The 26,919-nt window shown below is 42.7% G+C and overlaps 1 protein-coding gene across 1 annotated transcript; it reads right to left on the bottom strand.

The window, feature by feature from the left end:
* Positions 1 to 274: 274 nt before the first annotated feature.
* LOC124059368 (rho guanine nucleotide exchange factor 26-like) lies at positions 275 to 24,498 on the bottom strand. The gene is made up of 15 exons (XM_046389308.1): positions 24,252 to 24,498; positions 22,221 to 23,769; positions 21,445 to 21,496; positions 21,142 to 21,284; positions 19,001 to 19,057; positions 18,472 to 18,632; positions 15,180 to 15,332; positions 14,859 to 14,988; positions 14,223 to 14,297; positions 13,196 to 13,285; positions 12,666 to 12,820; positions 7,610 to 7,819; positions 1,794 to 1,858; positions 1,521 to 1,625; positions 275 to 1,174 (listed from the first exon to the last, which is right to left on the bottom strand). Exons 2-15 carry the CDS (start codon positions 23,673 to 23,675, stop codon positions 1,032 to 1,034), a joined length of 2,994 nt encoding a protein of 997 aa, XP_046245264.1. The 5' UTR covers positions 23,676 to 23,769; positions 24,252 to 24,498; the 3' UTR covers positions 275 to 1,031.
* Positions 24,499 to 26,919: the final 2,421 nt, after the last annotated feature.

Below are 26,919 nucleotides of genomic sequence, written 5' to 3'. Positions count from 1 at the left end.
CAGCACACACACATTAATTTCAGCTTGCCTCTGTAACATCAGCTATAAATCCTGAGGGGGACGTTTATATGTACATTTCTGGCTGACATCAAGTGTCTGTGTGTATGTGATGGGGCTGTCCAAATCATTGAGTGGATTGAGAGGAAAAATGGCATTTGTGACACAAATGTAGGGTCTGATTCATGGTGTTGACATTAACTGGTGACAAACAGCAAGGTAGCGAAAATACACTTAGCCCTTATGCTTAACCCATGGATGAAATATGAGATTATACTTCCAGACTGTAATTCTTTATATCAAACAATTAATTAGGACTTATTCTAATTACACAAAGTGCTACAGGCTTCAGACAAACATTCATTGTTTTTCCTTATTGCATTTTCATGTAAATATCATTGTAATAGTTTCACTTGCCTTCAGATGCTACTCATACGAGCAACCGCACCAACCCACGCGCTGTAGCGAAGCTGCCAAATCCCCTCTCTTGCCTTGTTATCACTTTCACCATCAGCATCTTCGTAGTTACCCTGTCACTGGGGAAGCTCTTAATCACATGGCCTGAGCCTCATTAACTGAGCGCACATCAGGCTGCGTCTGTCTCACTTCCTATAATGCTCCTGTGGTCTCAGTTATTACACTGCACGTCAATTACTCTCAAAAAATAGGTTTGGAAAAAAATTTAAAAAATGTACAAATTTCACACCAGCGGTTGTTCTGTAGCAAGGTGCCGAAGCTGTGGCTCTTGGCAGTGGGTGTTCAGTTTTTTTTACCCAACCAGGGATTAATGAATGTGACAGATCCCACTGTCATGCCATCCCACCCACGGGGAGACCAATCGGTAATTAAGAAAATTTCAGTTCTTCCACTGTGAAATTCAGACAGTATGCCTGATATTTAGTGGACGCTGAGCAGAAGTCTTCACGTTTATCCCACTGTTACTGAACTCACAGGTCTGGGTCACTGCTGCGTCAAAGGGTCTCCTCAGCAGCTGAGAAAAGCCGTCTGTGGTTTAAGCTTGCAGTTCATCCTGCTCACACATTAGTCTCCAGGCCCTGCAGGCGGTTCATCCTCTGCATGTTGCGCTCGATGGTGGCCTGGCACGTGATCGGTTGGGCACACTCGGCGAGGAACCAGCCGCTCTCTCCATCTCGTAGTCTCTCACCTTCATACCAGCCTAAGAGGAGAAATTGTATCGATGCGTGAAAACTGAATCATGTGTCGTGTGTTACCGCTATTGATGCTCCGTGCTGTTTGTTCTTTAACATAAAAGCCAGTTGCCATCGTCATCAAAAAGGAGTTGACATTTGGCCTCTGTGTGTTTGCACAGACTTAAAACCACATCTTCAAACGGGTATGAAGTGTATTATGTGAGACACACAAGTATGGAAAAGGGGTGACTATAAAAGGTGAAAACAAAAGGAGCATGATGAAAGGACGCAGTTAAAACAGGAAGGTGGGAAACGGGAGGAATACTAAAGAAGGTGAGTGAGAGGCAGGAGAGGCATAGAGAGCTGACGTACCGTCCTCTACTGTCTGCGAGACCAGCACCACGTCAGCTACCTGCAGAGACAACTCGTCTGGCTGCTTGGCTGTGTAAGTTCTGGTCACCTCCACCTGCATGGCGTCTAAAACAACACACAAACGCAAGTCCATATGTGAATTAACAAGTCAATTGTTTTGGGATCAACATGAGAAAAAAAAAAAAAATAGTTTCACTGAATGACCACATGGTGGTGCAATAGGCTAAAAGTAGAGGTCAGTGCGTGCATGAGAATAAGTGTGTGGGAACTTACTTGTTCTGTCCTTCTTCTTGTTGACATTCTGGCCCAGAGCACTGATCCAGCGAGCACGCTCATTCCTAAAACACACACACAAGAAGGCACAGAATTATTATACTGTTATGGCTCCAATAAGAGCTCTGTTCAGTTCACAACTCCCACAACCTGACAGTGCTGCGGCAGTTGCTCACATCCTAAACTGTGGCTGAAGGAGTTTATTTTGTTGTTCGGAGGACTTGTTTGTTTTGATTTTGTATTACAGATGTGGCACATGCTCTGTCCCAGCGGTTTCTGAGACACACATGCAGCCAAAAAGAACAGTCAGGATCGACTTAAACCAAGCAACATGAAAGCAGACTTTTCATGCCCACAAGTTAACAGGCTACTGAGGCAAGAGGAATATTTAGTTGCCCAGCAAGTTTTACCTTCCCTCCCTCCTCTCTGTCTGTCTTTCATTGGGAGAGAACAAGCACAAAGGCTGATTCTCTAGTTCTCTCTCTCTCTCTCTCTCTATCTTCTCTCATGAGTGGGTGTGTAAAGAGAAACCATGGGTGGAGTTGCACAGGTCAGATTCCAAGAAACTCGATCTCTCATTTCACCTGTTCTCATCTACTGCTGAAGGGAAGCGAGGATTTAGGAAGAGAGGGACACATAAAGGGGGTTCAGGAAATGAAGCAGAGGCCCTTTGTGACTCAGCGCTGTTAGCCTAAATCATGCAGATGGGTACAACATGCACAATCGCTGACACTCTGCACACGGGCCTCAAATGGTCAGAAAAATCCCATGAGTCAGACCTCATTACTGAATTCCCCCGGCACACATGCTGTTTCTATTCCCTTTGAACTACTAGTCTGACAGTATGAAATCACCATGAACCTTTATGAACATTACTATGAATAAAATTAGTGACGTAGAGGCCATCGATGTGCACACACACACCGTAATATTCTGACTGATAAACCGCAGCCTTTGCAGCCAAACATTTTTAGTCTCAATCAACACCAGTTACCTCTCTTTGCACACAACATTATTAATATTAAGCTTATAATAGTCTATAAATGGCAAAGCATTACTGACAAACATTTACTATTTAATACATACATTTATTCAAGTTATTTATTTTTTATATTTATTTTAGTCTTTATTAAGCCAATCAGGAGGTTCAGTTCAACTTTATGTAGCGCTACTCTAACACATTTTGTGTGAAACAGTGAGTAACTGATCAATGAACAACTGATCAGGGATGTCACTGCGACAGTCCAAAGGTCTGGGAACTACGGACTGGACATCCCACTGGAACAAACGTACATGAGATAAGTGAAGTACTTCCAACATCCAAGCTGCTCTGAGAGAAAGGCATCTTGACACATGCTGACCGTCCAGACGGGTCGCTTCCTCGAGCTTAAACAGCTGAAATACTTTCTCAGAGATATGAACATACGCATATTCAATTTATCGGTCACACACAAACACAGGCAACCACATGTGTTTGAGAGGGGCTTAATGGTTATCTGTGGAATGTGAAGCACATACCACCAAACAGCCTCCATCCTGTGAGTGTGTGAGTGTGTGTTTACATTCAGGCATGTGAATACAGCACATGCACAAAGAGCAGGTGCTTGCCCTCTTCCCCTCTACATGGCTGCAAGCCTGCGCAGGATCAGTCTATTCATGGTAGTGAAGCTCCCTCTGCTTTTAACCATTCATCCCAATGTGCAAAAGAATGCCGGGAATCATAAATCTATTGTCGGTGGTTCTTGTTTCACCTCTGAAATGATGAGAGGCCTTGCTCCTGTACTGTTAAACCTCTCTGACACAAGAAGATAAAGAGCGGTGACAGCCTCTTTCTATCTGTCCTTCCTCTGCCAACTTAAAATCACCACCAGACAATTGTTTTTCCATCTCTTACTGTCCTTCTCAGCCTTTCTGCTCATTCCTATCAATTTATTCACTCTCAGCCAAGGCCTTCCCTTGTTTCCACTTGACCACAGGTCAGAACGGCATTCGGATACAATTCCCACTCATCTGACAAAAAAACATGACATCTCCCTGCCCTGTCCAGCCAGGGAAACTCCACGGCAGAGGGAATGATTCCCACCAGCAAGTTTTTCATTATCATATAAACAAAAGCAGGCATAGTGAGAAAATCAAAAACAATGACAGAAACAAAAAAAAAAAAGAAGCCAAAAACAATTTCAAAATGTGCAACAGAAGCTCAGACTCCCTCCTCTGGTTACGTAACCGCTGCTGCTTTGTGTTATAGCTGCATATCTGACTAACAGGACTGTTTCGCTGCAGACTTCTGTAGCTGCTCTGTTCCACTAATAGAGAAGCCCTATTCACTGACTCTGGACAGGACACGACATCAGGGGTCACGGGGAAGGCCTGCTGGCAAGCGCACACCAAACAAAAGGAGACAGAGAAAAAGATGAGGATGCAGATGAATCACAAACAACGCCGGAGAGGCTGTCAAGAGACCAGCCACACAGGCGTCCTTGTGCCATCTCCAGTCCAGCTGTCTGTCTGAATTCCTGATGTGTTACGTCGCCGCTGTGGTCAAGGATAAGTCTATTGCATGTATGGTTCTTGAGACCTCACACGGCGACACACACACAGACACAGGTAAGGCGCCAGATAAAAAGGCCCAGCAGCTAGAGAACAAATGGATTTGACAGCAAAAAAGGCCCACTGTAACCAACATGAGGAAATTTCTACAGTTTCTTTTCCACAAAAAAAAAAAACCAAAAAAAAACCACAGCCCCGCCTTCGATGAGAATGTGTGGAATTTCACATTGGAGCCCAATTTCAGCTGCACTTACATTCAGTGGTAAAGTGAGGAATATAGTCAAGTGTATGCAGTACAGCCACTAGTGCTTATTTATTTATTTTACCAAAAAAAATGATATATACTGTATGCCTGCTCATCAACACTTAACACTTAACATTTACACTCATTAACAAAGATATTCTGCACAAAGCGGGTCTGCATTTTTCATTTACTTTCTACCAATTTTGGACATTTTACAGATTTGACAAGTAATCAGTATAATAAGTAGTTCATGCTATAACGAAAACAGTCATTAGTTGCAGCTGTACACTCCACTCTTAGATCTTTTCTGATACAGCCTCAATCCTTGCTATTGTTCCTCTGAGCTTCATTCAAATCTGATAGAAGACCAAAATAGGCTGACTAATGTATCACCACTTCCAAGTGTCATGTTAGGTTAGATCACTAATTTGGGATGAATGGCCGCAGGAAAAGGAAGTTATTCTCCGGTCATCACAAACAAAGAGCAGACTCTGGCTGCTGTCTGAAAGATGAGACACGGGACTGTGAAGAAGAGTCCGGGAGAGCGAAACAACAGGCGGGGCGAACGAGCGGGTGGAGGGGGAGGCGTGGGAAACAGCCCACTTAACAATGGCATGCTGCTAGGCAACAGCTTACACAATGTCTAGCGATCATTCAGTACTACAGTGAGCAGAGTGCAGCACCCTTCACAAACACACACACCATCACAACTATGCCGAGGGCCCCAAAACCCAAGCTATCAAAGGAGAGAGTGCAGGGGCTTTCCACACACTACAAAGAGGGGGGCAGTTAAACAAGAAGACCCCCTCATATATACATGGGCAGTGTGTAAAGCTCAGCGGGCAGCATATTTAAGTCATGCCACCAAGGTTTTCGCCCACACAAGACCACACAGTCACACGTAATACTGTTAGTGCCGTCACTTTGTCAGCATGGGGGCTAATATCAGTGATCCACACTGCTATTCAGAAAGAAAACTGCAATTTCCAGTAGCAACAAGGAACAAGCACAAAATGGTACTGTGTTGATGTATAGTAGTTCGGTGGTTTCTCCGCGAGGGTCACACAGTGAACTGAAGAGGTCAGAGGACAATTTACTTCTGCTAAATTTAATTCTTTTTTACTTTCATTTTTGATTTTGTTCCTTTCCTAGTGTCACACATGCAGGTCTCTGCATGCCGCTTCTCGGCCTTTTGGTGGCATTTCTTTTGCCTGGCATTAAGGTATTACCAGCTTTTTGGACGATATTCCCCTACGCTCCTTGTGAAAATACTTCAACTTATTGTAGTTGCAAGTTTACTCACAAACCATAACCAGAACCATATTTATTTTACTTATCTTATTTTATTTTGTTTTAACTTATTCTATTTTATTCTACTATTATATGTTACTCTTTCTTACGTTCTATGTATGCACCAATCACCAAGACAAATTCCTAGTAATGTGAAACCTCTTCACTTACAATGGCAATAAAGACGATTCTGATTCTGAAAAATAAAACAATGACACAGAAACTTTCCTGAGGGGTCACAAGAGGAAATGGCTGCGACAAACTGGTCCGCTGGGGTGGGTGATGCGGAAGCCCATTAACAAAAATGTTGCTTTATTTTGATGCAAATTTGAAGTTGGAAAACTGCATCAGCTTCTCACTGATTATGGGGTTTGCTTTCACTAAAATGCTCCTGACTTCTTTCTCTTTGACATTTTTCTGTTCAGCTACGTCAGCATTGTTCGGACGCTTGCTTTATGTCTTCCTTTAATAACATATCTTTTGACATAGTGCCTTGGTGTAGGGTTAAAATGTTCATTTATCATGAACTAAATTTCTTCTACTTACATTTTTTAACTGCAGTAATTTCCCACACGTAGGCACAAAATAACACAATACGTATTTGTGGATAGACAGAAAAATAAAAAGATAAGAGAGCCATTTAAAGGCAATGTTTTTCAAGTGCAGCTGAAAACCACACCTTCTATAATGAGAATACAGAGGGAGGTTCTTTAGCTACACAGGAATGAGGATGAACGGGCCCTGTGCATACGAAAACACTCCTTGACAAAGCCTTGAACCATACCAAATAATTACAGTGAAAACTGAGTGTGTGTGTGTACATGTGTACACATGGGCTACAATTCCTAACACTAACTAGAACAAATAAACTCTGTACGAAGCCCAGTATATGACAGATCCCCTTTGTTTGTGTGGGTTATATAATCTATCTAAACAACTGCGCTTTTCACACTATTTACTGTACAAAGAAAGATGGATTCAGGAGCAGGGAGGACAGTTTACCCACACAGCTACAGGCACGAGTTTCAAGAAACTACAAAACTTCTGTTTCTAGGTCGGATGTGTGAGTAATCATTCATGTGCACACGCAACAAATCTACAACCAGAGTTTAAACAAAAGCAGTTGCTTTCTGCAGAATAGATGACTGAGTTGGAAGACACTCAGTCAACAAAACAATTATCTAGAACAGCCGGTCTGTGTTACTGTACGACTGCAGACAGTGCAGCTCTACAATGGACTAACAGACTTCATTTCCTAGGTCACATAAACAACAAGCAGTTCAGGATGTGTCTTGAGAATAGATGTAACAAAATATCCCTGTGACCTGTAATGGTCCAAAAAGAGATAAGAAATAAGAGCTAAGCAGAGAGGGGTAATGGGATTTTCTTACCTTAAGTTAAAAAGCATATTAAAGTACATAAAGGATAGATAAGGGAGTAGGAGTCTGTTTCAGGGAGAGGAGGAGAACCTGAGCTATCTTTTTCAAAAGAGATAATCACTCAACCATAGAAAAAAAAAAAACAATAATGAAACAAAACTCACTCTGCTTTCTTGAGTGTGAACCCAAATGCCAAATCTTGTGATTACTCTGGACTGCTAATGAGGGTGTACAAAGGTGCACGGCTCATGTTATGTCATCAGAAAACATGATTCACCAGGTGCTTAACAGCAAGATCTCGTCAATCTGTAACTGAATCGCAAGTGAAAAAAAACAAAAAAAATAGCACTCACAGCAACTCTGTCCCCAGGATCATGGGCACCTTTTCCCCAGAGTGGTTGCTACGGAAACACAGACTGAAAAGATGGTTGGCGCCAGCTTGCCGTGAGCTCAGCATGCTGCCGGGGCTTCTGACGGGTGACAGGTTGAGATCCTCGGGTTGGCAGGGGTCCACCCAGATCTGGTCTCTGAGAGCGTAGTCTATCACGGTGTAACTCTCCTCGCTGAAAGAGACAGAAAGAGTTCCCGTTCAGAAATATGTTAACTGCTCATAAGTCAATGGCAATAACCACACTTAAAGAGCTCTTGAACAAGCTAGTAAATAAACTGTAAGAGGCTTCTGATGTGTATACAGGGAAATGCAATTATACAAATGGAGCTGTGCAGTTACATTTGACAGTTGAGTGAACTCAAAAAACATTTTTCCTGGAACTGTATCCTACAAGTAGCAAAAGAATATACAGTAAATAGACAAAAGTACTGGAACACATGATAATTGCACCAATAGGGACTTTAATGACACTGTAGGCTAATTACACAGATAGCTTTGTGGCTCTATCAGCTTCCACTCTCCTGGGAAGGTTTTCCACAAGATGTTGGAGATTTTGTGTGTGAATTTTTGACCATTCATGCATTAAAGCATCTGTGAGGTCAGACAATAATGTTAGAAAAATGAAAAGGCCTAATTCACAATCTCTGTTCCAGGTCATGTCAAAGGTGTTGGATGGGGTTGAGGTCAGGACTCTGTGTGGGACAGTCAAGTTCTTCCACACCAAACTCATCCAATCATGTCTTTATGGACTTTGCTTTGTGCACTGGGGCACAGTCATGCTGGAATAGAAAAGAGCCTCCCCAAAACCGTTGCCACAAAGTTGGAAACATAGCATTGTCCAAAATGTGTTGGTATGCTGAAGCATTAAGATTTCCCTTGACTGAAGGTAAAGGGCCCAGCCCAACACCTGTAAAACAGCCTCATAAAAAGGTGTGTCTGGATACTTTTGGCTATATAGTCTAAATAAATAAATAAAATCTTGTTGTGCAAGTAAGAATTTAGCACATTACATTTGAAATACATTTTTTCTGCTAATTGTGTACCCATCCCCACCATCCACCCACTCCCTCTCACACAACAAATTTAAGATGACTCGAGGTTTGGTTTCATTGCACCTCAGCTATTCAACCCCTTAGAGGCCAAAGGCCATGTAGTTAATCAAACTCACCTGGATTAACAAATCACCTGTCACGCTGTGTTGGATTCTGTGCCAGTCAAAAGTGCAGGCATTCAGCTGTCTACATATCCGCACAATAAATCAGCTGCCCTCTGGTTTCTTTAGTACATGCCTACATTTCCCATGAGTACCTTTTACCTGAGCCTGACCCCCGTGTCTAGCAGTACACAGAGTCAGTTAAAAACATCTGGAGCTGATTGTGAGACGTGGCATATCTAATGCAGCACCGAATCTGGACAAAAAACATGTGTGTGTATTTTTTTCATCATCCCCTGAAGAACAGGAGTCCAGCCTACATGTGTTTCATCAACCTGAGACAGAGATGGCAGTCAAGCTGAGATGCTACTGGACAGGAAATAGCTTCTTGTAAGCCAGCACGTCCATTAGTGCTCACATTTCATGCCGAACACACACACACACACAAGAAAGAACCAAGGTTGCAATTTAAAAAAAAAAAAGAGTAGTGACAGTGTACCTTACTATGTCTCTTTTTCATTTAGACACACACACACGCGCGCGCGCACATACACACAGGGCTCAGGACTGGTTGTAGAATCCATGGTCACGGTTGGGAGGCTCTCAACAAGGTTCAACTGTTATCCTAAGGCCTCTATTGTCCACCAATCAATCAACTTAAAGCACGTTGCCCAAAACCACTTAGATCTCTTGGAAGAGGAGAAAGAAAATCCAGGGAGAAAAAAATTCAGGGAAAAAAAAATTAAAGGATGCGCATCAAAACAGGGAAGGACCGAAAGAAAGAAAAGCAAGAAAGAGAGCTTGTGCTAAAGCTACAGCTACCTGCAACATTAAAAGGGTCTTAATTTTTTAGTTGCGGTGATATTTCAGGAATGGTTGGTAAGAATTTTTGGTCAATTTGTAAGTGACTTTTTACTCAGTAAAAACGCATTAAAATATTACAACTGATCATTTTCTGCAGATTTAAGTAGAACATCTTTATTTGCAGCTGAACTGGAAAAATAAAGTCCTTTTTAAAGGTACAAGTTAAAGGGTATATGCAATGATTCAAATCCCCCAAAACCTGCAAACCCATCTTATAATCCTTCCATCAAAATAATTTGTGCATGAATTAATCCCAATTTGAAGTGTTAACACCTGAATGCTACTCAGAATACAAAATATCACTGATCAATTTTCACCTCTCAATGTTCCCATCCATGTAAATTAAAACTTGATCCCAAAGGAGTTTCTAAAAGAAAATAACCAGATATCCCAAATACTGTTTACAGGTCAAATAGCTGAACTTTAGGGTCATCAGCATTTTGAATCCTGATAGCCCTACAGGTAAAATGCCTGGGATACCATTTACATGACACTGAGGAATGGGATGGGTGGGGAATCTGCATGTCTGTGGGATGAGCTTTTCCATGTGTCTGTGCACAGGAGGCAGACAGCGTCGGATTATTACTAAACAGAGAAAAGAAGGTGGGTAACAGTCGAGATATGTTATGTCAGAATGCAGGAAGAGAAACCTAAAAGCTGTCTGAAACAGAAACAGCAGGAGAGAGAAATCCAATCTACTGTTTGGCCATCTCACAAGCCACTTCCACAGAAACGAACACGCAACCTCGCTGTAATGAAGATCATTCCGCTGGTAGAGATAACGCAGGCATCTGCCACACGTCATGACAACTGTGCCAGCTACAATCCTGCTAGTGTGCAACCAGTTTTTCAACACACAAGAAGACTGAAGACAAATCCTCAGAGTGATGTTGAGATAAGACTCCAAGTCAACCGTGAAGTCACACACGTACACACACGCCCATAAACACGCGTGCACACACACACACACGGTAAGAGCATAATGTTCTAGTGCAAAGTAGGAGTGTTGAGACTATGGCATAGTTAAACAAAGAGAGGGATGAAAACAAAACTAAAACAGAAAGTGTTGCAATTATAGACTTGCAAACACACTCAAACACAGACAGGATAAACAAAAAACCCCACAAGGTCACGATGACTACCAAAAAGACAGGGAGAAAAATACAGAGAGAGAAAAAAAAAAGGAGAGATGGAAATATCAGCCTGAACAAATCTGAATGTTTAGGTGATGCCCAGCATCGCACAGGAAAAATGGGGGAAGTGAAGATGAGAGAGGAGCCAGCTGGTGTGGACTCAGTGTTATGTAAGTGTTCCTATGAGCCCGAGTGCAGCAGATCAACACTTTCCCAGCTGCGTGACAATCAACAAGTCTGACACGGGCTTGGTTTCCAATAACCAGCTCCATTTTGGTTCCAGTTCAAAGTCAATAAAAGGAGCTAAGAGTCTACCGGATGTCTTACTGACACTTTTATCTTCTCATGTGCAAAACAATTACAAACTCTGATTTTTGTAAATAACTGTTACAGGGCTGTATTTGTTTTTAATTACACAGTGAGTTGTTTGGTCTATTAGGCAATACAATTATTATTTTTATGAAAATAACTGAGATTAACTGCATTAAGTCTCTTTCCTCTGAAGATCAAGCCTGTAAAACAGAAAACATTCTAAGGTCATAGGTATGTTTTCTCTCTTCTGTGGCTTTCACCTTTTTGCTCCTTCCTTCTGATTTTCATGATACTAGAAATGTGCGGAAAAGAGCCAAAAAAAGATTCAAGCATTATTGCATTTGGCAACAGAGTGTAGTTAGCTGCTTGTAAGCTATTCCCCCACAAACCCCCAAGTTCTGGGCTCAATGGCAAGGGAAAGAGCCATTACCCCATTATGTCTAACAGGTTTGTGACCTGGCTGTGCCTGGCTAGCCTCCCGTACCCCTGGTGTGTTTTTGTTTTGATTAGTGCAGATGGAGTGCAGTCGAGTAGCGTGCCACAGTAGGGCTCCAGTGCTCCCCACAGTACAAACCAATATTATAACAGCTTCTCCTTTTCAACGCACACACACGCACAAATACACACTCTGATTCCGGAGCACTCCCTTTCCCAAATCCCTCTTCCAAACACAGGCCTGACACCACTCACTGCTGGAGTCTCCCCATCCAGGGTCAGATTCCCAGAAATATTTCATATGGTATGTTTCTTTTCTTTTTCCTTTTTTTTTAATGAATCTTAGCATTTTTTGAGTCTGTGAGTAGCACTAAAATCAGTTCCAGACACAGAGGGAGAAGGATGGGAAGGCATTATTTTGGCGAAAATAGACACACTTGTGAGCGCACCCACACTACACACACACACGCAAATGAAAACCACATCATTTCAAGGAAGTTCTCTTTATGGCTCGTTTCATGGTTTCGCCTAAAACTAGAGGAAACAGAGGAGGGAAAAGCAGGCTCACTGACAGGGCTGACAATAAGCGGGCCGACATGTTCCAGATGATTCGGGACATTTCGAAATCGTGAAAACTTTCAGTAAATCAGTTTCAAATTTATAACGCCGAGTCGCAGCAGGGTTTGGTAACTGTACCTGTTTAGCTTAATAAGCACACTCTTAAAGTGGGGGAGGGGATGGGGTGTTGGGTGGAAGACCGTCCTGATTGCATAGTGCATCTGCAGGGGTCAATCCCCATTAAATCTGACTAATGACCTGATAATGATTTCACACTTTAACTTTCATTTCAACAAAGACAGTTAATTCATTAATTCATTTGAAAAGGCTCAATGCCGTGGACAACCTGAAACACAAGGATGAAGACTTCACACACCCTGTACTTAAACGTGGTTCACGTGCGCACGCACACACACACAATGTTGTCAATGCAAGGGGTTTAGATTACACTTTCACAGTCCACATGTTAGAGCAGGTGAGGTATGAGTAAAGCCTGCACACCAAAGCCATGCTCACACCGGCTAAATCACAGAAACACAAAAATCCGTCTCACATGGACTCACCTCTTCTTCCTCGTGACAATGAAGACATCATTGAAGAGCAAGAAGTAGACCTGTTGCCGCGATATCCGTTTGATGAAGATGCCGTTGTCCTCCACAAACGCAGTCAGCTCTCCTCTCTTTACCATCCACCTGGAGGATGAGACCAGTGGGAAAGGCTGGAGGAACAGAAGACAGAAAATGTGATTAACAAGGCAATAAATCTAACAGAGTAAAGTATTCTAAATGTCTGTAATGTTCTTGCCGCAAGGAAAAGTGAAACCACAATTCATGTGTGCATGTGTGAACACTTGGCTATATGCAGACTGAGAAGATGTTCCCTAAATCTGTGGATCCCAAATGTGTCGACTAATATTTCCCACATTACATAAGACACTTGAAACCGCCAAGCCTGTATCTGCATGTGTGTACATGTCAGTGCGTGACTGCATGAGCTCATGTTTTAAATGTATAATAAACACACATTTAAAGAAACATTTCACAAGAGTTGGGAGATGCATCCACGTGCTTTATTGCACAAGCCACATTCATACCTTGATCTTGAACTCCAGTTGAGAGTTGATGGTGTACATCATTTCTGTTCGCTCCATTGTGCGAGCTCCTTCATTACACTTTCTTACCACCTGCTCAAACACACACACACACACACAGTTTATGTTAATCACATTACACAGATACTTGTTTCTTCTCATCTTGCATCAATTAATACTAAAATAACTGCATGCTATGATGACAGTTAAAGCATTCTTTGATTAATATGCTCAAATTCATCATAGTTTAATCAAGTCCTCTATAGATAGATAGAGCTATTAGTCAGGGCTGGCTCAGGTAAATCTGAACCATTTTATAGTTATGCTGCCATAAGCTTAGACTGCTGGGGGACACATCAGGATACAGGGAGCCTCCTTCTCTCCTCTCCTCTCCTTCTACACAATTGCTGTTCCATCTTTATCTGTTATGCTGTGCAGTCTGGCCTTGGTGTCTCACACTCTCTCTGTGTCTTCACAGATTTCTCCAGAGCTCCAGATCCACCTGCATCACCTCCTTCCCTCTGCTTCTACCCTCCCTGCTCATCAACCAGTCTGCTGCTCCTGCTCTCCCTGTTTACCGTCCAGCCTGCCCAGCAGGAGCTGCCTCCACCAGCTCTCCCCTGGCTGAATATTCCCCATCTATCCCATATTCATTAACTGCTTTCCTGCCTGTACAACATCCATTGCATGTCTGCCCATCCTGGGTGAGGGATTCCTCCTCTGTTGCTCACCCTGAGGTTTCTCCCATCTTTCCCTGTTAAAAGTTTCTTCTGGGAGTTTTTCCTTAGTCGATGTGAGGGTCGAAGGGCAGAGGAAGTTGCTGTGATGTTATGTAAAGCCCTTTGAGACAAAGTGCTCGTAAAAATGGGCTATACAAATAAAGTTGTCTTGTCTTATCTTATCTATCTATGTCTAAGGAAAGTCTCCTGCTAAGGCAAAGCACCCTATAACAACATATGGAGCATGGAGGAGCAAATTTATGAAAATATAAACACATAAAATCCAAATGAATCATTTCTGATTGACACACCTTGCTCATTCCTTGTAAAGCCTTCTTACACTCTTCATATTTTGCCGAGTCTTTAGGTGTCTTCTGACAAATTGTCTGCAGCAAAGGGAGAAAGAACACCAATCAATTAGAGTAATTTATACTGTAAAAGTCCAACATAAAACATATTCATGCACAATAACCAGCAACAATCCATTGCACGCATACACACCACACTCTAAGCAGGATAAAATATTGATGCCTAAAGAAAACTGTGGGAAGAAGTGAACCGAAACCAAACTTTCTCAGGATCCAAAAGCCTTTGAGCAGAAAGCAGAAACCCCAGAGTCCCTCGGGAAACACCGACAGAAGACGGGAGAGAGGAGGATGAAAGTAGAGCAAAAGAGAAGAAGAAAGGGAGGCAAAGTAGGGACAGAATAATGTGGTGCCAAAGGAAGCATGAAACTGGAGAAGAATAAAAACATTCAAAAGGAAGAAAGAAAAGTCGAACCGGTTAGGATTATTAAGGAAGTATGTAAGATCACACAAACAACTTTGAGGTGAGGACACATCCCATGTAGAATGAGTCAGGGCAGTACGAATAAACAAACTGTTGCGCAAGAGTGAAAGTCTTTAAATCCCTCAGCTCATGCTTCTGTATGCCTTCAGTGCACTCACATCCATGAGCAGAGGCAGGCGGGTGATCCTCTGCATGGGCAGAATGAGGAAAGAGATCATGGGGAGGTTCCTGCAGTCTGGGTGGCCCTCTATCCTGGTCAACACCTCCTTAAAAACTGGATTCTTGGACCTGCATGAGAGGTTGGAGAGACATTAGATGGAGTAAGAGGGAGCGATAGACAGAGGGAGGAAAAAAATGAGCACATAAGGTTGAGTAAAACTCCCCGGTTCAAAGTGTCAGATAAGTGATATTGGATCAAATCCATGTCAGATATGATAAGACATCGATGTGTGTGTGTGTGTGTCTGCTCGGTCACTCACACCAGCCTCTGCAGGGTTCTCTGCTGGTAGACCTCATTGGAACAGTATGTGATGTAAGGGTCAAAGTTAGACTCAGCATGCTTGCAAACAATGTCGCTGATGTCATCGATCACAATGCTCTGCTGATGTCTTTCCTCCAATTCCTTAAAGAACCTGAACGCAGGATGAATAAGCATTAGTATGTCAGGGATTCATACCGTACATGGCAAAAGCTTGTGTCAGACCCATCAAATCATGAGTCATTTCACACCGGGAAAATATAGGATACAATGAAGTCAGGAAGGCAGGAAGCAACACCAACACCTTTCGTCTAAACCCACACTAAGATCACAAAAGAGGAACTCCCCACCTCTTAAAATAGACATAGCCTACCATTAAACATAACACAGAGGCTTTTCCTCTTCCTGAGCACCACCAGATGGTCGGTTTAACGGCACGCCACAGGACCAGTTTCAAGAGAATAAGTGTTTTAGCATGCTCGAGCCAAGGTGACAAACAGGAAACCACTGCACTGACACAGGACGCTGACCTTGACCAGTTGGACTGAGCTAGAGCTCATCTGCAAAAGCACCTTTAGCGCTCCACCCATCCCTACCTAGTCCACACACACACAAACACACACACGCACACACTGTGCTATGACTATCTATGGGAAACAATGCTTCTTGTGAGCACACAGCCCTGCTTCCATGTCTGACCCCGTATTCTTTGAACTATACCCTTTCTAAATAGGGCATGATCGCACAGGATAACAGACAAGACACACGTCCTGCCCTGTCCTCTGGCCCATGTCCTAAAGCTGTATTCAGGGCTTTAACAGGTCAGGGCTTCTCAAGTTCAGGCCACACTCGCTCCTGGCGCACAACCTGTTGACCCCAATAGCGGTCTGTTGTGAGGAGGGAAGAGGTCAAGGCAGTGGAGTTAAATCAGGGTGACGATAAAAAAGGGAATTCCCAAAGCTAGGCTGCTAACCAGGAATCATAAATGGAAAAGCAGGAGCTCTACCAAAATCTATCAGCTTTTAGAGATCTGCTACCTGTGACAGTTTCCCCCTTGTTACAGTATGTTGCTGCAATTCTAAAATATGTCATGGTAATGAATGAGGTATATCATATCCCAAGGGGGCAAGTGAAATACAATCAGTAGCACACCTGCATTCAAAGTCCTCCCACTCACTAACACACACAGACTACACAGGAGCCTGCAGGTGGAGTGATATTTCCGCTAATTTCCCTGAGAGCCAGAAAAGGCCTGGTTATCGGTTCCAAGTAAAACATCTTGTTTAACCTGTGCTGCAAGCCAATCTTTATCTTAAGTGCTGATGTCCCTGTGTCTCTTTCTGCCCTCCACTCTCCTCCCCGAAGCCATGCAAGTCTAAGAATTTAGGCGGGGTAGGTAAAGTATCACATTAATATGAGTAGCCTATGTACAGGAATGAGAAAGGGGAGTGAGATGGGCTACAGCACGTCTGAACGAAGAAAGGAAATGTTGAGGAATTTACAGATACCACCATTCAAAGCGGGAAACAGGCATAAATAAATGTACAACTACTGTCTATGTCAGTTCTCAAAAATGCCTAATAAGCTGCCAAAGTGAGTTGTATTATCTGTAGAACCTGTTTTCCTTCAAGTAAATTGCAGATGATATACTGTATGCAATGGGAAAATCTTTTTCTCTCTGATGAGGGGGCTGCAATCCTGCATGGAATCCTTGAGCAGATGTCATGAACAGTTGCGCAAGGGGGCCTGTGAATACTCTGCATGTATGTACACACATCGTCACCAAACAGACATGGTAAGCAAAAAAAAAAACAAACAAAAAACTGTCCTAAAGAGGCTTCTTTTCACACTCACATTTTTCAGCATTTTTCAGGGTAAACTGCCTAAAGCTTAGGCAACAGAAAGACTAAGGCTAGCTTAACCTCATTTCACACTGAGATTTATTTGCAGCTGCCAGCATGCCTCTGGTTGGTTAAGAGGTCACACTTGAAAATTAGAGCCCACAATTACCACAATCTGAGCACTCATTGCATTTGACTTGGCTACACTGCTACGCATCACAATAATCTGATTGGACATTGAAATGTTACACTGCTTTGGTCCGAGATGAGGTTTATACTGTGATATTGATACTGATATCCTCAGAACAGCAGGTTTTTGAGAATAACCCTAACAATCTCAATAACTACTTGTTGGCAGGGCAGGCTAAGTAAACTTTAGTTTAAAGTAGGGAAAGTCTGAAAAGACTGTAAACTTCAGACTAATTGCAGCATCTTTGGAGCCTATAACAGGCCTGTAGACTGACATCACTACAGCAATACGTTTAAAGACGGGCTGTCGTGGTGAACAGTTTCAGACCAACACCTAAGGCTGCTATCATAATGAACGCAGAGCTGAGAATATTCACACATTGAACAACTACATCATAGTTGCAACTTGAGGCCATTATCGCACTGAATAGAAACCTCATAAAAAACACACGAAATGATACCAGAGTTAAAAAGAACCACACACATGAACATAAGAACGAAGAACATACCGAGTCTGATGTTCTTCTGTCAATCATTTGTAAAAGTAAGTGAGGCCAGAACAGCACGGTAATTGCAGAGGCAGCACAGTTTTCATAAGTCTAACCTTTCATGGTCGCTCATGCTTGACTGTTTCCATCATTTTACTGGACCTGTGGTTCATGATTACCTGGCCATGACTGTGACTAAATAGTCCATACATGCACCACAAATCACTATGGATGGGTAAATGCAGAAGGTTCACTATGGGAATTTTTAACTATTGCATTTTTCTTACACTCACCTATTAAAACAGGTAAACAACTGAAATATTCTGTCTGCCTTTGCGCTCCCTCGTGCAGCACGGAACATTCATGTTGACAATACAACTATAATTAAGCTAAATTGCTCTTTTGTCTCTCTCAATTCGCCCCTTGCTTCTTCCCAGGCTCTGTTTTCTGTCTATCAGCACATGGCCTCACATGCACACAAAAACAACAGCTCAGCCTGTCTACCCATAGTCGCTTGTGAAAGAATGTGAATGGCATCACCATACAGTGTTTATAGACACATCTCACGTGGAATGAATGCGGTGCTGTTAAATGAGAAAATTATTGAGCTCATCAGCCAAAACCAGAAGCCACAAACACTGATAGACTTTTAGGGAACGTGTAAGAGCAGGCTGAAAATACCAACCACCATGTAAAAATCACCACAGAGAGTACCAAACATGAAAACACACAGCGATGTGCATCTGATAAGTCTGCCACACAACCACACACTTACTTTTTGCTAGCCTCACAGACGTCGGTGATGTTTGAGAAGAGGTGGTGGTGCTCAGTCTTGGTCATGGCCTCGCTGAGCTCTGCAGAGTTCTTGAACATGCGAATCAGGATCTCAAGACTGTGCAGGTAAGAGTGTTCTGACGAGATCACCTCAAAAATGGCCTAATGAAGGGAAAGGGGGAGAGAGAGAGAGGAACGGGAAGGAGACAGTGGAAACCAAAAGAGTGAGGAGAGAGATGGGACTGCTCATGTTTGTTCAATACATCCATTTGCGACCTTGCGTGCTTCAGTTGCCCCACTAGGTCATGACTCACTCACTGCTCTTTGAAATGGGCTCTGTTATGAACATGCTTGACATATTTGTACTCTACAATCATGTCTGGAATGCTATCTGGATATCAATTTAATATTTCTACTCTTGTCGTCCTTAATATAATGTAAATTCAGGTAAATATTTATTGAAACACCAGTTCTTCAAATTTGGATTATTCTCACTCTGAACCGAACAAAGTGTCAAATATAATTCCCACCTCTTGTCTTTTGCGGTCTTCCTGACTCATCCGCTCAGACAGACCGCTTTTCTTTACCTAAACAGAAAACACAATTTGAGAGGAGAAAAAAAAGCATCAGAATAACGATTTTAAAGTCAAGAAAAGATTTTAAATACAAGGTCGCATTTGTTTGACTACTCTGAGGTCTGATCATGTCGGGACCTTTGCATTTACAGCATGTGCGTGTCAACTGTTGTCCTCACACACAATGAAAGGAGCACTTTGCATACCTCACTGAATAGAGAGCCAATGGAGCTGTTGAAGAAATGAGGAAAGAAAGATCTTCCTCAACTAAAGAGGCACAGACGAGAAATAGGAAATTTATTGTATCCATAAACCTCTAAAAGTAAAAAGGGCAGTTCTGCAGATACATTAAAAAGAAAGCATACGTGCATGTTGGCATGTGGCTGGCACGATTTGGTCCAGAGAAAAGGATTGAAACAAGAAAACCTTTTGGAATGAACTGGGTGTAGAGTGCTATTGAATTAATCAGACTGTGGCTTTGTCAAACTGAGAGGTAAGGCTGAATAAAAAAAAACATGCCTCCATCTCATGTTTCACCAAATATAACCAATACGACCTTGTGCACGGTCACATCATACTTTAACAGATCACACATGCAGGCAGACATCCTGAGAGACCATCTCGCCTCACTTCCACTAGCTTCTCATCCTGTTTTGGTACACAGGCAAAAGGAAGTCGTACACTCCTGGAGGAGCTTTCCTTCTCTCTAATACCTGTGTGGAAGCCCTCAGCAAACACTAAGAACAAACAAACCTGCAGCATACCAATCATCTCTTGTGGTTCTTTCTTCCTAGTCCTTGCTTTATTATTTCTCTTGCTCTTACTTTCCCTTTTACAATCCATATCAGCAAAACCAGCTATCAATGCAAGGCAGTAAGGTTTCAGTGTATGAGCAACCACACGTCCCGTCGTGCCAACTGAACTTTATCCCAGTTTCCATTTTCACTGGGTGTAACCGAATCATAGACAATTAAGTATTACTACGCAATAGCAAATTATAATTTTTTTTTTTTAAAGCTTGAATCCATGTTCCCCTGGTGCATGATGAAGCCACCAAAACCTTAGGCAACGAAATTGCCGTGGGACAAGGTAGCAGCACTAACTAACTAACTTTCTGAAACTAGAAATATTAAAATTCTGGGGTGTGACATTTCTTCAAACCCTCAATGATGAGTACACCAACGAAAGAAGGGAGGAGCTGAGTGAGAAGAGACTTGCTTACTTGGAAATGCGACATTTACATCAAGACAACTCGTATATCTGGTTTGTTAACTTATTTCCTATAACACGAGTCATGCTGGCACCAACGAAATCTGAATGTTTAAGAAGAATCCGCCAGTGTTACATCATGTACTGTCTGTGCCAAACACATTCACGCTAACAGATCCACAGCTGTCACGCAGCTGGGAGAAGAGAGCCGACTTTGGGAGAGTTTGGTCAGTCTTGTAATGTCAGTACCAGTTTGAATAAGACATTTTCAGAATGTTCTCAACCTGGAATCTAATTTCACTTCATTGGAGTCTGTGTGCATATCATTTTCTGTTCAGCAATTTCAGAACTAATCCTAATTGTCTCCATCTACATCCTCATCTGTTTTTGCTCCATCCTCAACAAGTAAACAAACAGATGGGAATGCTTAGCTAGAAAACTAAATTAGCTCATTCCCTTCCTCTGTATTCCTCTATCCCTCCAATCCGATCCCAAACTATATTATGTAATGCAGAGCCACCCCGCTTGTCTGTGGAGAACATTTTACACATATTTGCAGTCTGACGAGAACGTAGAGTTTGCCAACACTGGCGTTAGGCCCAGCAGTGCTTCCGAGACTTCCTGTGGGTCTGGCTGACTGTCTGCCTCCCTGCCCATCCGAGTCCTTTAAGAAAAGCTCCTGTACTCCCTGATCAACGGAGTGAGGGGCAGAGGAAGGTGGAAGCAGTGGGAGGATGGGTATGGACTGTGGCCAAACTGGATATGACAGCATTCTTCAGACAACTAGCATTCCAAGACTTCACAGCCACTGCACTGTATGTATACTGTATGTTTGTCTGTGCACTGGATGTACAGAAAGGTTGAGAAAGATGTGAGAAATGTCTGACCACACTGAGCTGGCTCCAAGATGTGCGTATAGGTCTGTACTGCACCACAATGCCATTATCGGGTTTGGGTTCTCTGGAATCGGCATCCTCGTCCGAGTCATTATGTAAGGCCTTCTCCTGGTAGTTCTGATAAAGCTCCTCCTCTGAAACAAAGTTTTTTGACAGAGAGATTAATTATGTTGATGTTTTTTTTTTTTTAAAAAAAAATGTTTGTTTGAGAGAGACAGAAGGGCTAAAATAACACCAGAAGAGTGAAATGCAGGCAAAAGTGTGGTGAAAGCAAAACAGATGGGGTATTCTCACCCTCACTGTCAAAGGTCCGCTGACTGGTCAAAAATTTCTTCTTATTTGGACTCTAAAAGAGAAACACAGTGCAAATATAATGACTTGAACCAACGCAGATGAAACTCTGAGGCTTGCCGACCTCCGTCACCTGTCCCTGACCTGTCTGTGCCCTTTCTGCTGACCTAATTCAATGACCTTTATCTAATTATAGAGACACTGTGTATCTAAGTGTGTATGTGTGGGCATGGTGTCACATTATGTCATGTCTCCCAACAACCACATTAATTGTTTCCTTGTAAGGCCTTATCCGAACTGCTGCTGCCAAGTGTGATCTACAACACTAAGTCTGTGTTGTGAATTTACAATTCTGACTCTAACCCATACTGAAAAATCTAAGCGATTGTTGTGCACAATTAAAAGTAAAACCATAAGATGGATTATGATTAACTGAGTTGAGGACTCTCAATCTGATACAGCAATGGAAAAAATATGTTCAAAGTACACAGGGTATTTACAGGTGCACCACAGCAACACTTTAATAGAGCCAATCAGGGGTGTGTGTACATATTCTATACAACCGACAGAAAGTCAACCCAAGCAAGTGCAAAACCGCAAATTTCAGACTTTAATACATTACAGTCAAAACTGGACAATTGTTCAATAGTTTAGAGAAGCTTTATGTATATTCTTTCATCCCTTTTTTTCCCCTCAAGAGCACTACTATGTTTTTTGAGTTCTGACATTTAACCATTTGAACCCAACCCTATATTTCTTGGACTAACAGGTTTGCCCACCTTGATTTTCTCAGTGCTGGTAGACTTTTCTGTCCCTGGGCTGCTCGGCTTCGAAATCCTGGGGCTGGCAAGTTTGGGTGTTCTCGGGCTTGCAGACTTGACTGTTCCAGGGCTAGGGAGGCTTATACTTCCAGGACTTTCTGGGCTGACTGGTGAATCTGTTTTATCTCCATCTAGCCCTTTGATGACAGGCTGCGACAATCGATGGGCTTTTGGATCTACTGATGGGACCTCTAAGTCTACTCCACTCACAACAGCCCTCCTATAGGACGTACTCCTCAGGCCTCTTCTCAGGGCCCCTGGGCTCTCATTTTCCACATCTGTCCCATCGGTGAGGCCACCTCCTGTAGAAAAGTAGGATCCTGTTTCCACCATGCTGCGGGCTTTCAACGCTCTCTTTGAATGATCCAACCCCAGCAGACCTGCCAAACCTTGGCCGTGTGGCCCAGAAGAAGGCACCCTGTTCTGCCGAATGTCTGATGCTAAACCTTTGGGAATGAGCTGCTGGGTGCCCATCTTTAGGGCAGCAGGGCTGTGGGTGCTGAGGACGATGGAGGGAGAGGGAGAGATAGATGGGGAAAGTGAAGGAGAGAGTGAGGTGGAGGAGATGGAAGAAGAGGAAGAGGTATGCCGGGAGACCCGTGAGGAGGCAGGCGATGATGAGGACTGTCTGAGGGGTGCCTGTCCTCTGTCTGCTGGTGAAGTGGAGCGTGGGGTTGGGGGGTCTGAGGAGGTGAGGGATGAGAGGGAGGGGATGCTGGAGGTGGAGCTGTGGGAAGGGGTGGGGGTGCGCTGGGCTGGAGGAGAGGGGCTGGATGCAGATGAAAGGAAGGAGAGTTCATGGTGGGCATAATTGTTGTTGTCAGGAGTGCGTGGAGACAAGACAGGAGAGGAAGGGTTAAGAGAAACAGCTTGAGGTGAAGGTGAACTTGTCCCAAATGCTATTTGGTCTTTCTCTGAGCTGAGACTGAATGGACTGGATGTACGTTTCTGGGCATCTTGAAGAAGCTTTTCAGGCCACACTGTCCGTCCATTACTGGTGTCCACCCTGTCGAAGCCTCCATTATACACTCTATTGTCCAATGAAGCAGATCTGCTATCCTCAGACCTAAATCTGGACAATGAGAAGAGTCCGTTGGAGAAGTGTCCGATGCTGATGCTGCGAACAACTCTGGATTTCCTGGAGGGTTTGTTGAGAACGTGCTTCAACACCACAGTGTTCTTACCCCAGCATGGGGGAGCGACCACCAGTTTCTCTGCAGGCTGGCTCAAGGTGAAGGAAGACGTATTGCCCTCCACAGGGAGGTCTGTAGTCATGACCCCATTTATGTGGTAACTCAGGGGTCGAGGTTTGGGTTTGCTCGGGTCCTGAGGATTTCTGCAATTGTCTGTACGGCGCTTCCACAACGGGGTGATGTTTTTATTGGACAGATCCACATCATTGCCGATATCCATGGTGTTAAAGTGTTTGTGTCCTCTTCACTACGTGTGTCCAAAGTAACAGGTCACAGTACAAACACTGCAACCCTGAAGAAAACTGATCTCACCCCTGAAGGGTAAACACAAAAAGAGGAATACCAATCAGTGTCAAAGAGGTCAGTGCAGTGTCCAAATTCCCAAGGTTTACTCATTAACAGGCGTTCAGTGCAGATACTGGCAGCTAAACATTGGAAACACATGAGTGAAAAGTTGTTGAATTGCGCAAAACAGAAGCCAAGTCAGCGGAGACAGTTGATAATCCTTTTGACTATGTTCACTGAGGTGAAATTGCCCTATTTTAAGCACAAAGCTGACAAGATACTGAGCAATCACTATGATATTCCAAAGGGGAAACAATGGTCTGCGGTAACAGTGTAGAGATTATTGTTGTTTGCGTCACTTACAAAATCTCAACCTGTTTTCTCTTCTGTTGTATCCGTACAAACATCGCTGAACAGGCTTGAAAAGAAACAATGCAAAGAGCTTCTGATTCAGCTGTAGGAGCACTGTAGAAAATTGTCCAACGCGTAAAAACTTTTGTGTCCAACTTACCTTTAATCAGTCGGTTTGCTGCAGAACGCGGTCATTGTACCTGCGCTAAACTGTCGTAAAACAAACAATCCTTGGCCGACCGGCATAAAGTTAGTGAGCTGAATCCAGTATAAAGCAATCAAATTTAAATGAAGTTTGCGAAACCAAAGTTGGAGGCGTTCAATAACTTCCTACGAAACAATGTGGTCTACGGAAAGTGCGCGTCTGAAGCGCTTCTGAGAGTGGTGAAGAGTTTCTATGAGACGGTGGTGGAGGTGGAGGGGGAGGAGGAGGAGGAGGAGGTGGAGAAGGAGGAGGGAGGGGAGCAAGAGTGAGAGGGAAACGCACTTCTCCCAAGTTCACAAAGTCTCCACCGCTTGACAAATTAAGGTCGTAGTCGTCTGAGTGACTGAACGTTTTTTTTCATCTTACCTTTAATGTTTAATCAAGTTTCTCTCCGACATAGATAATAATAATAAAAAAAAATGTTAATTGGGCTCTACTATCATATTGTATAACGCAGGGGTTCCCACGGGAAATCTTTTGTTCATGTTGGTCTAAAAAAAAAAAAAAGTTGATTTAAAACATTTTAACAAGTTCAGCAGTGAACGCCTGCACAAATACTTCATACTGAGCTACTTAAATCAACTCTTTGCTTTTGTGCGCCACCGTGTGTTTTGAGACGTAATTACAACAGGCCTGCGCAACAGTGATTTAAAAAAAAATCACCTGGGTTTACTGATTTCACATAAATGCCCCATATGACCCATCCACTGCTAACCAGTAGGAGTGAAGGCAGTGTGAGTAAATCATCGTCATCATCATCATCATCATCAACAACAACAACAAAACATAATATTTAGTAGAGACAAAAGTTTGTCTAACAAGCTCCACGTCCACGCGATGCCCCGTTTGTCTGTTTTGCAATGACATTCGCAGATGTTTCTAAAGCGTGTGGAGTTAATTGAGGATCGGGAAAGACTGGAAAGTTTTTAATTCCCGCTCCAGTAAAAATGTGTTGTGCAACATGAGGCTGTGGATTTAAAAAAAAAAGAGAGAGAGAGATTGAGAAATAGAGAAATGCTGCATGCCAAAAGAATTTTCTCATTAAGTCCCCACAGATAACACCTACGTGGATTTCTACATCATGTGACATAGATTACCACTCACACGAAGACTCCGCAGTAGATGCCAACGTTTGTCGTGTGTGTTAGTGTGAAAAAATGTTGTGAGTGGCTCGTCTGAGTCTGTAATTCACCTGTTTGACCGCTAAGGGGTGCAAGTGTAATGTTTTTCAATCACCACCAGTCAAATGAAAGTACAGAGGAGACGACAGGAAGTCGAGCGTCATTATACAAATTTATACGTTTATTTTATTTAATATGTTTATTTTATTTTGTTTGTACACTGCTCACGAGTTTTGCTTTATTCTGTACAGATAATCATTACAAACACTGTCCTCTTCCTTATTAATGTTTATTTATCTAATTTAGAATATTATTGTATTTTATCTTAAAGTCATCATGAGAAACATAGATATACTTTATTGATCCCTGCATTACCGCTAATTCAAATTCAAATTACCATCATTATCATAATTATCATCATTTATTGCCACAATAACATACAGGCTTGTATTTGTCACACAGACACTATGTGACTCCTGTTGTGTGACAGTCTTTATTATGTTCTGTGGAGGAAGTGCAGCAGCCTGTCCTGTCATACTGTTTGAAGGATGCATGTTTCCTCATGTCGCTGAGTTTAAAAATAAAAAGACGCATAAGACAAGACACTCACCTCCAACTGATAGGCCAGAATGCAAGCACCCTAAGCTAGTGAACATTCGCTTTATTAGTCTCAAATAAATCTCTGAGAAACAGATTGTACTGAAGAATCAAAATGTCCTCTTGAAAAATGAAGAGACAGGACAGCCGTGGAGTTCTTTATGAAGCATGCTGGTGAGGTGTGTTGACATATGGGCTTTAATTGCATCATTTTCCACAGTTGTGGTTTGGATTTTTAGTTAAGGCAAATGTTTGCTGGAGGGATGAGCTATTTTGAGTTAAACCTCAGTGGTCAGGGCAGATGAACTCGTTTTTCAAGTTTAGTTATGTTTCTAGAGAAAAAGACAAAGACAAAGAGAACCAATGAGCCTTGCTTCCCTCCCAGACTGAATCAAAGTTATTAAAGGTATCAACTTTCATATCTCAGAGGTCTAGTTAATCATCCCTCCCATCCACTGCAGGTAACAACCAGCCAACCTGCTGAGCCTCTGTGAAGTGATATTCAATGAAAATGCGGTTCAGCGATGCCTGAAAAATGAAACATATGAACTGCTGTTTATGTATTTTAAACAGTGCAAACACTCAAGTCAAAAAGCAACAGATCCCACGTGTGAACAATGAATAAATAAGTTAAAAAAAAATAAAGTGAAGGCGAAACTCACATACAATATGCTTTAACATATAGTGTATATTACAGTGAGAAAACAATATCTTGTTATATGAAGTGCCAAGGATTACTGTCTTAGCCTCCATTCTTTTGTATTTAAGCTGCTTAACTCACAGGGTTTAACCTGAAGTGTTCACTGCTGTTGTGTACATTTGCATTAAGCTGTGTCAGACCCCCCCCCCTTCCCAAAAAAGACTGCAGTATGTTGCAGTCATCTTATTTTTGAAACATGATCTAC

Source organism: Scatophagus argus, chromosome 5 (assembly GCF_020382885.2).
Source record: "Scatophagus argus isolate fScaArg1 chromosome 5, fScaArg1.pri, whole genome shotgun sequence".
Classification (NCBI taxonomy): domain Eukaryota; kingdom Metazoa; phylum Chordata; class Actinopteri; family Scatophagidae; genus Scatophagus; species Scatophagus argus.
Note: the sequence above shows the minus strand (reverse complement) of the source record. Positions and strands in the feature narration are given on the sequence as shown.

What these genes read in the sequence shown, in the direction of transcription:
- LOC124059368 (XM_046389308.1), bottom strand. Translation starts at nt 23,675, where the DNA reads ATGGATATCGGCAATGATGTGGATCTGTCCAATAAAAACATCACCCCG. An exon ending in CTTGGAGCCAGCTCAGTGTG is followed by an intron (nt 19,058 to 21,141) that starts GTCAGACATTTC and finishes TTTTCTGTTTAG; the next exon opens with GTAAAGAAAAGCGGTCTGTC. An exon ending in ATTGTCACGAGGAAGAAGAG is followed by an intron (nt 7,820 to 12,665) that starts GTGAGTCCATGT and finishes TGTCTCTTTCAG; the next exon opens with CGAGGAGAGTTACACCGTGA.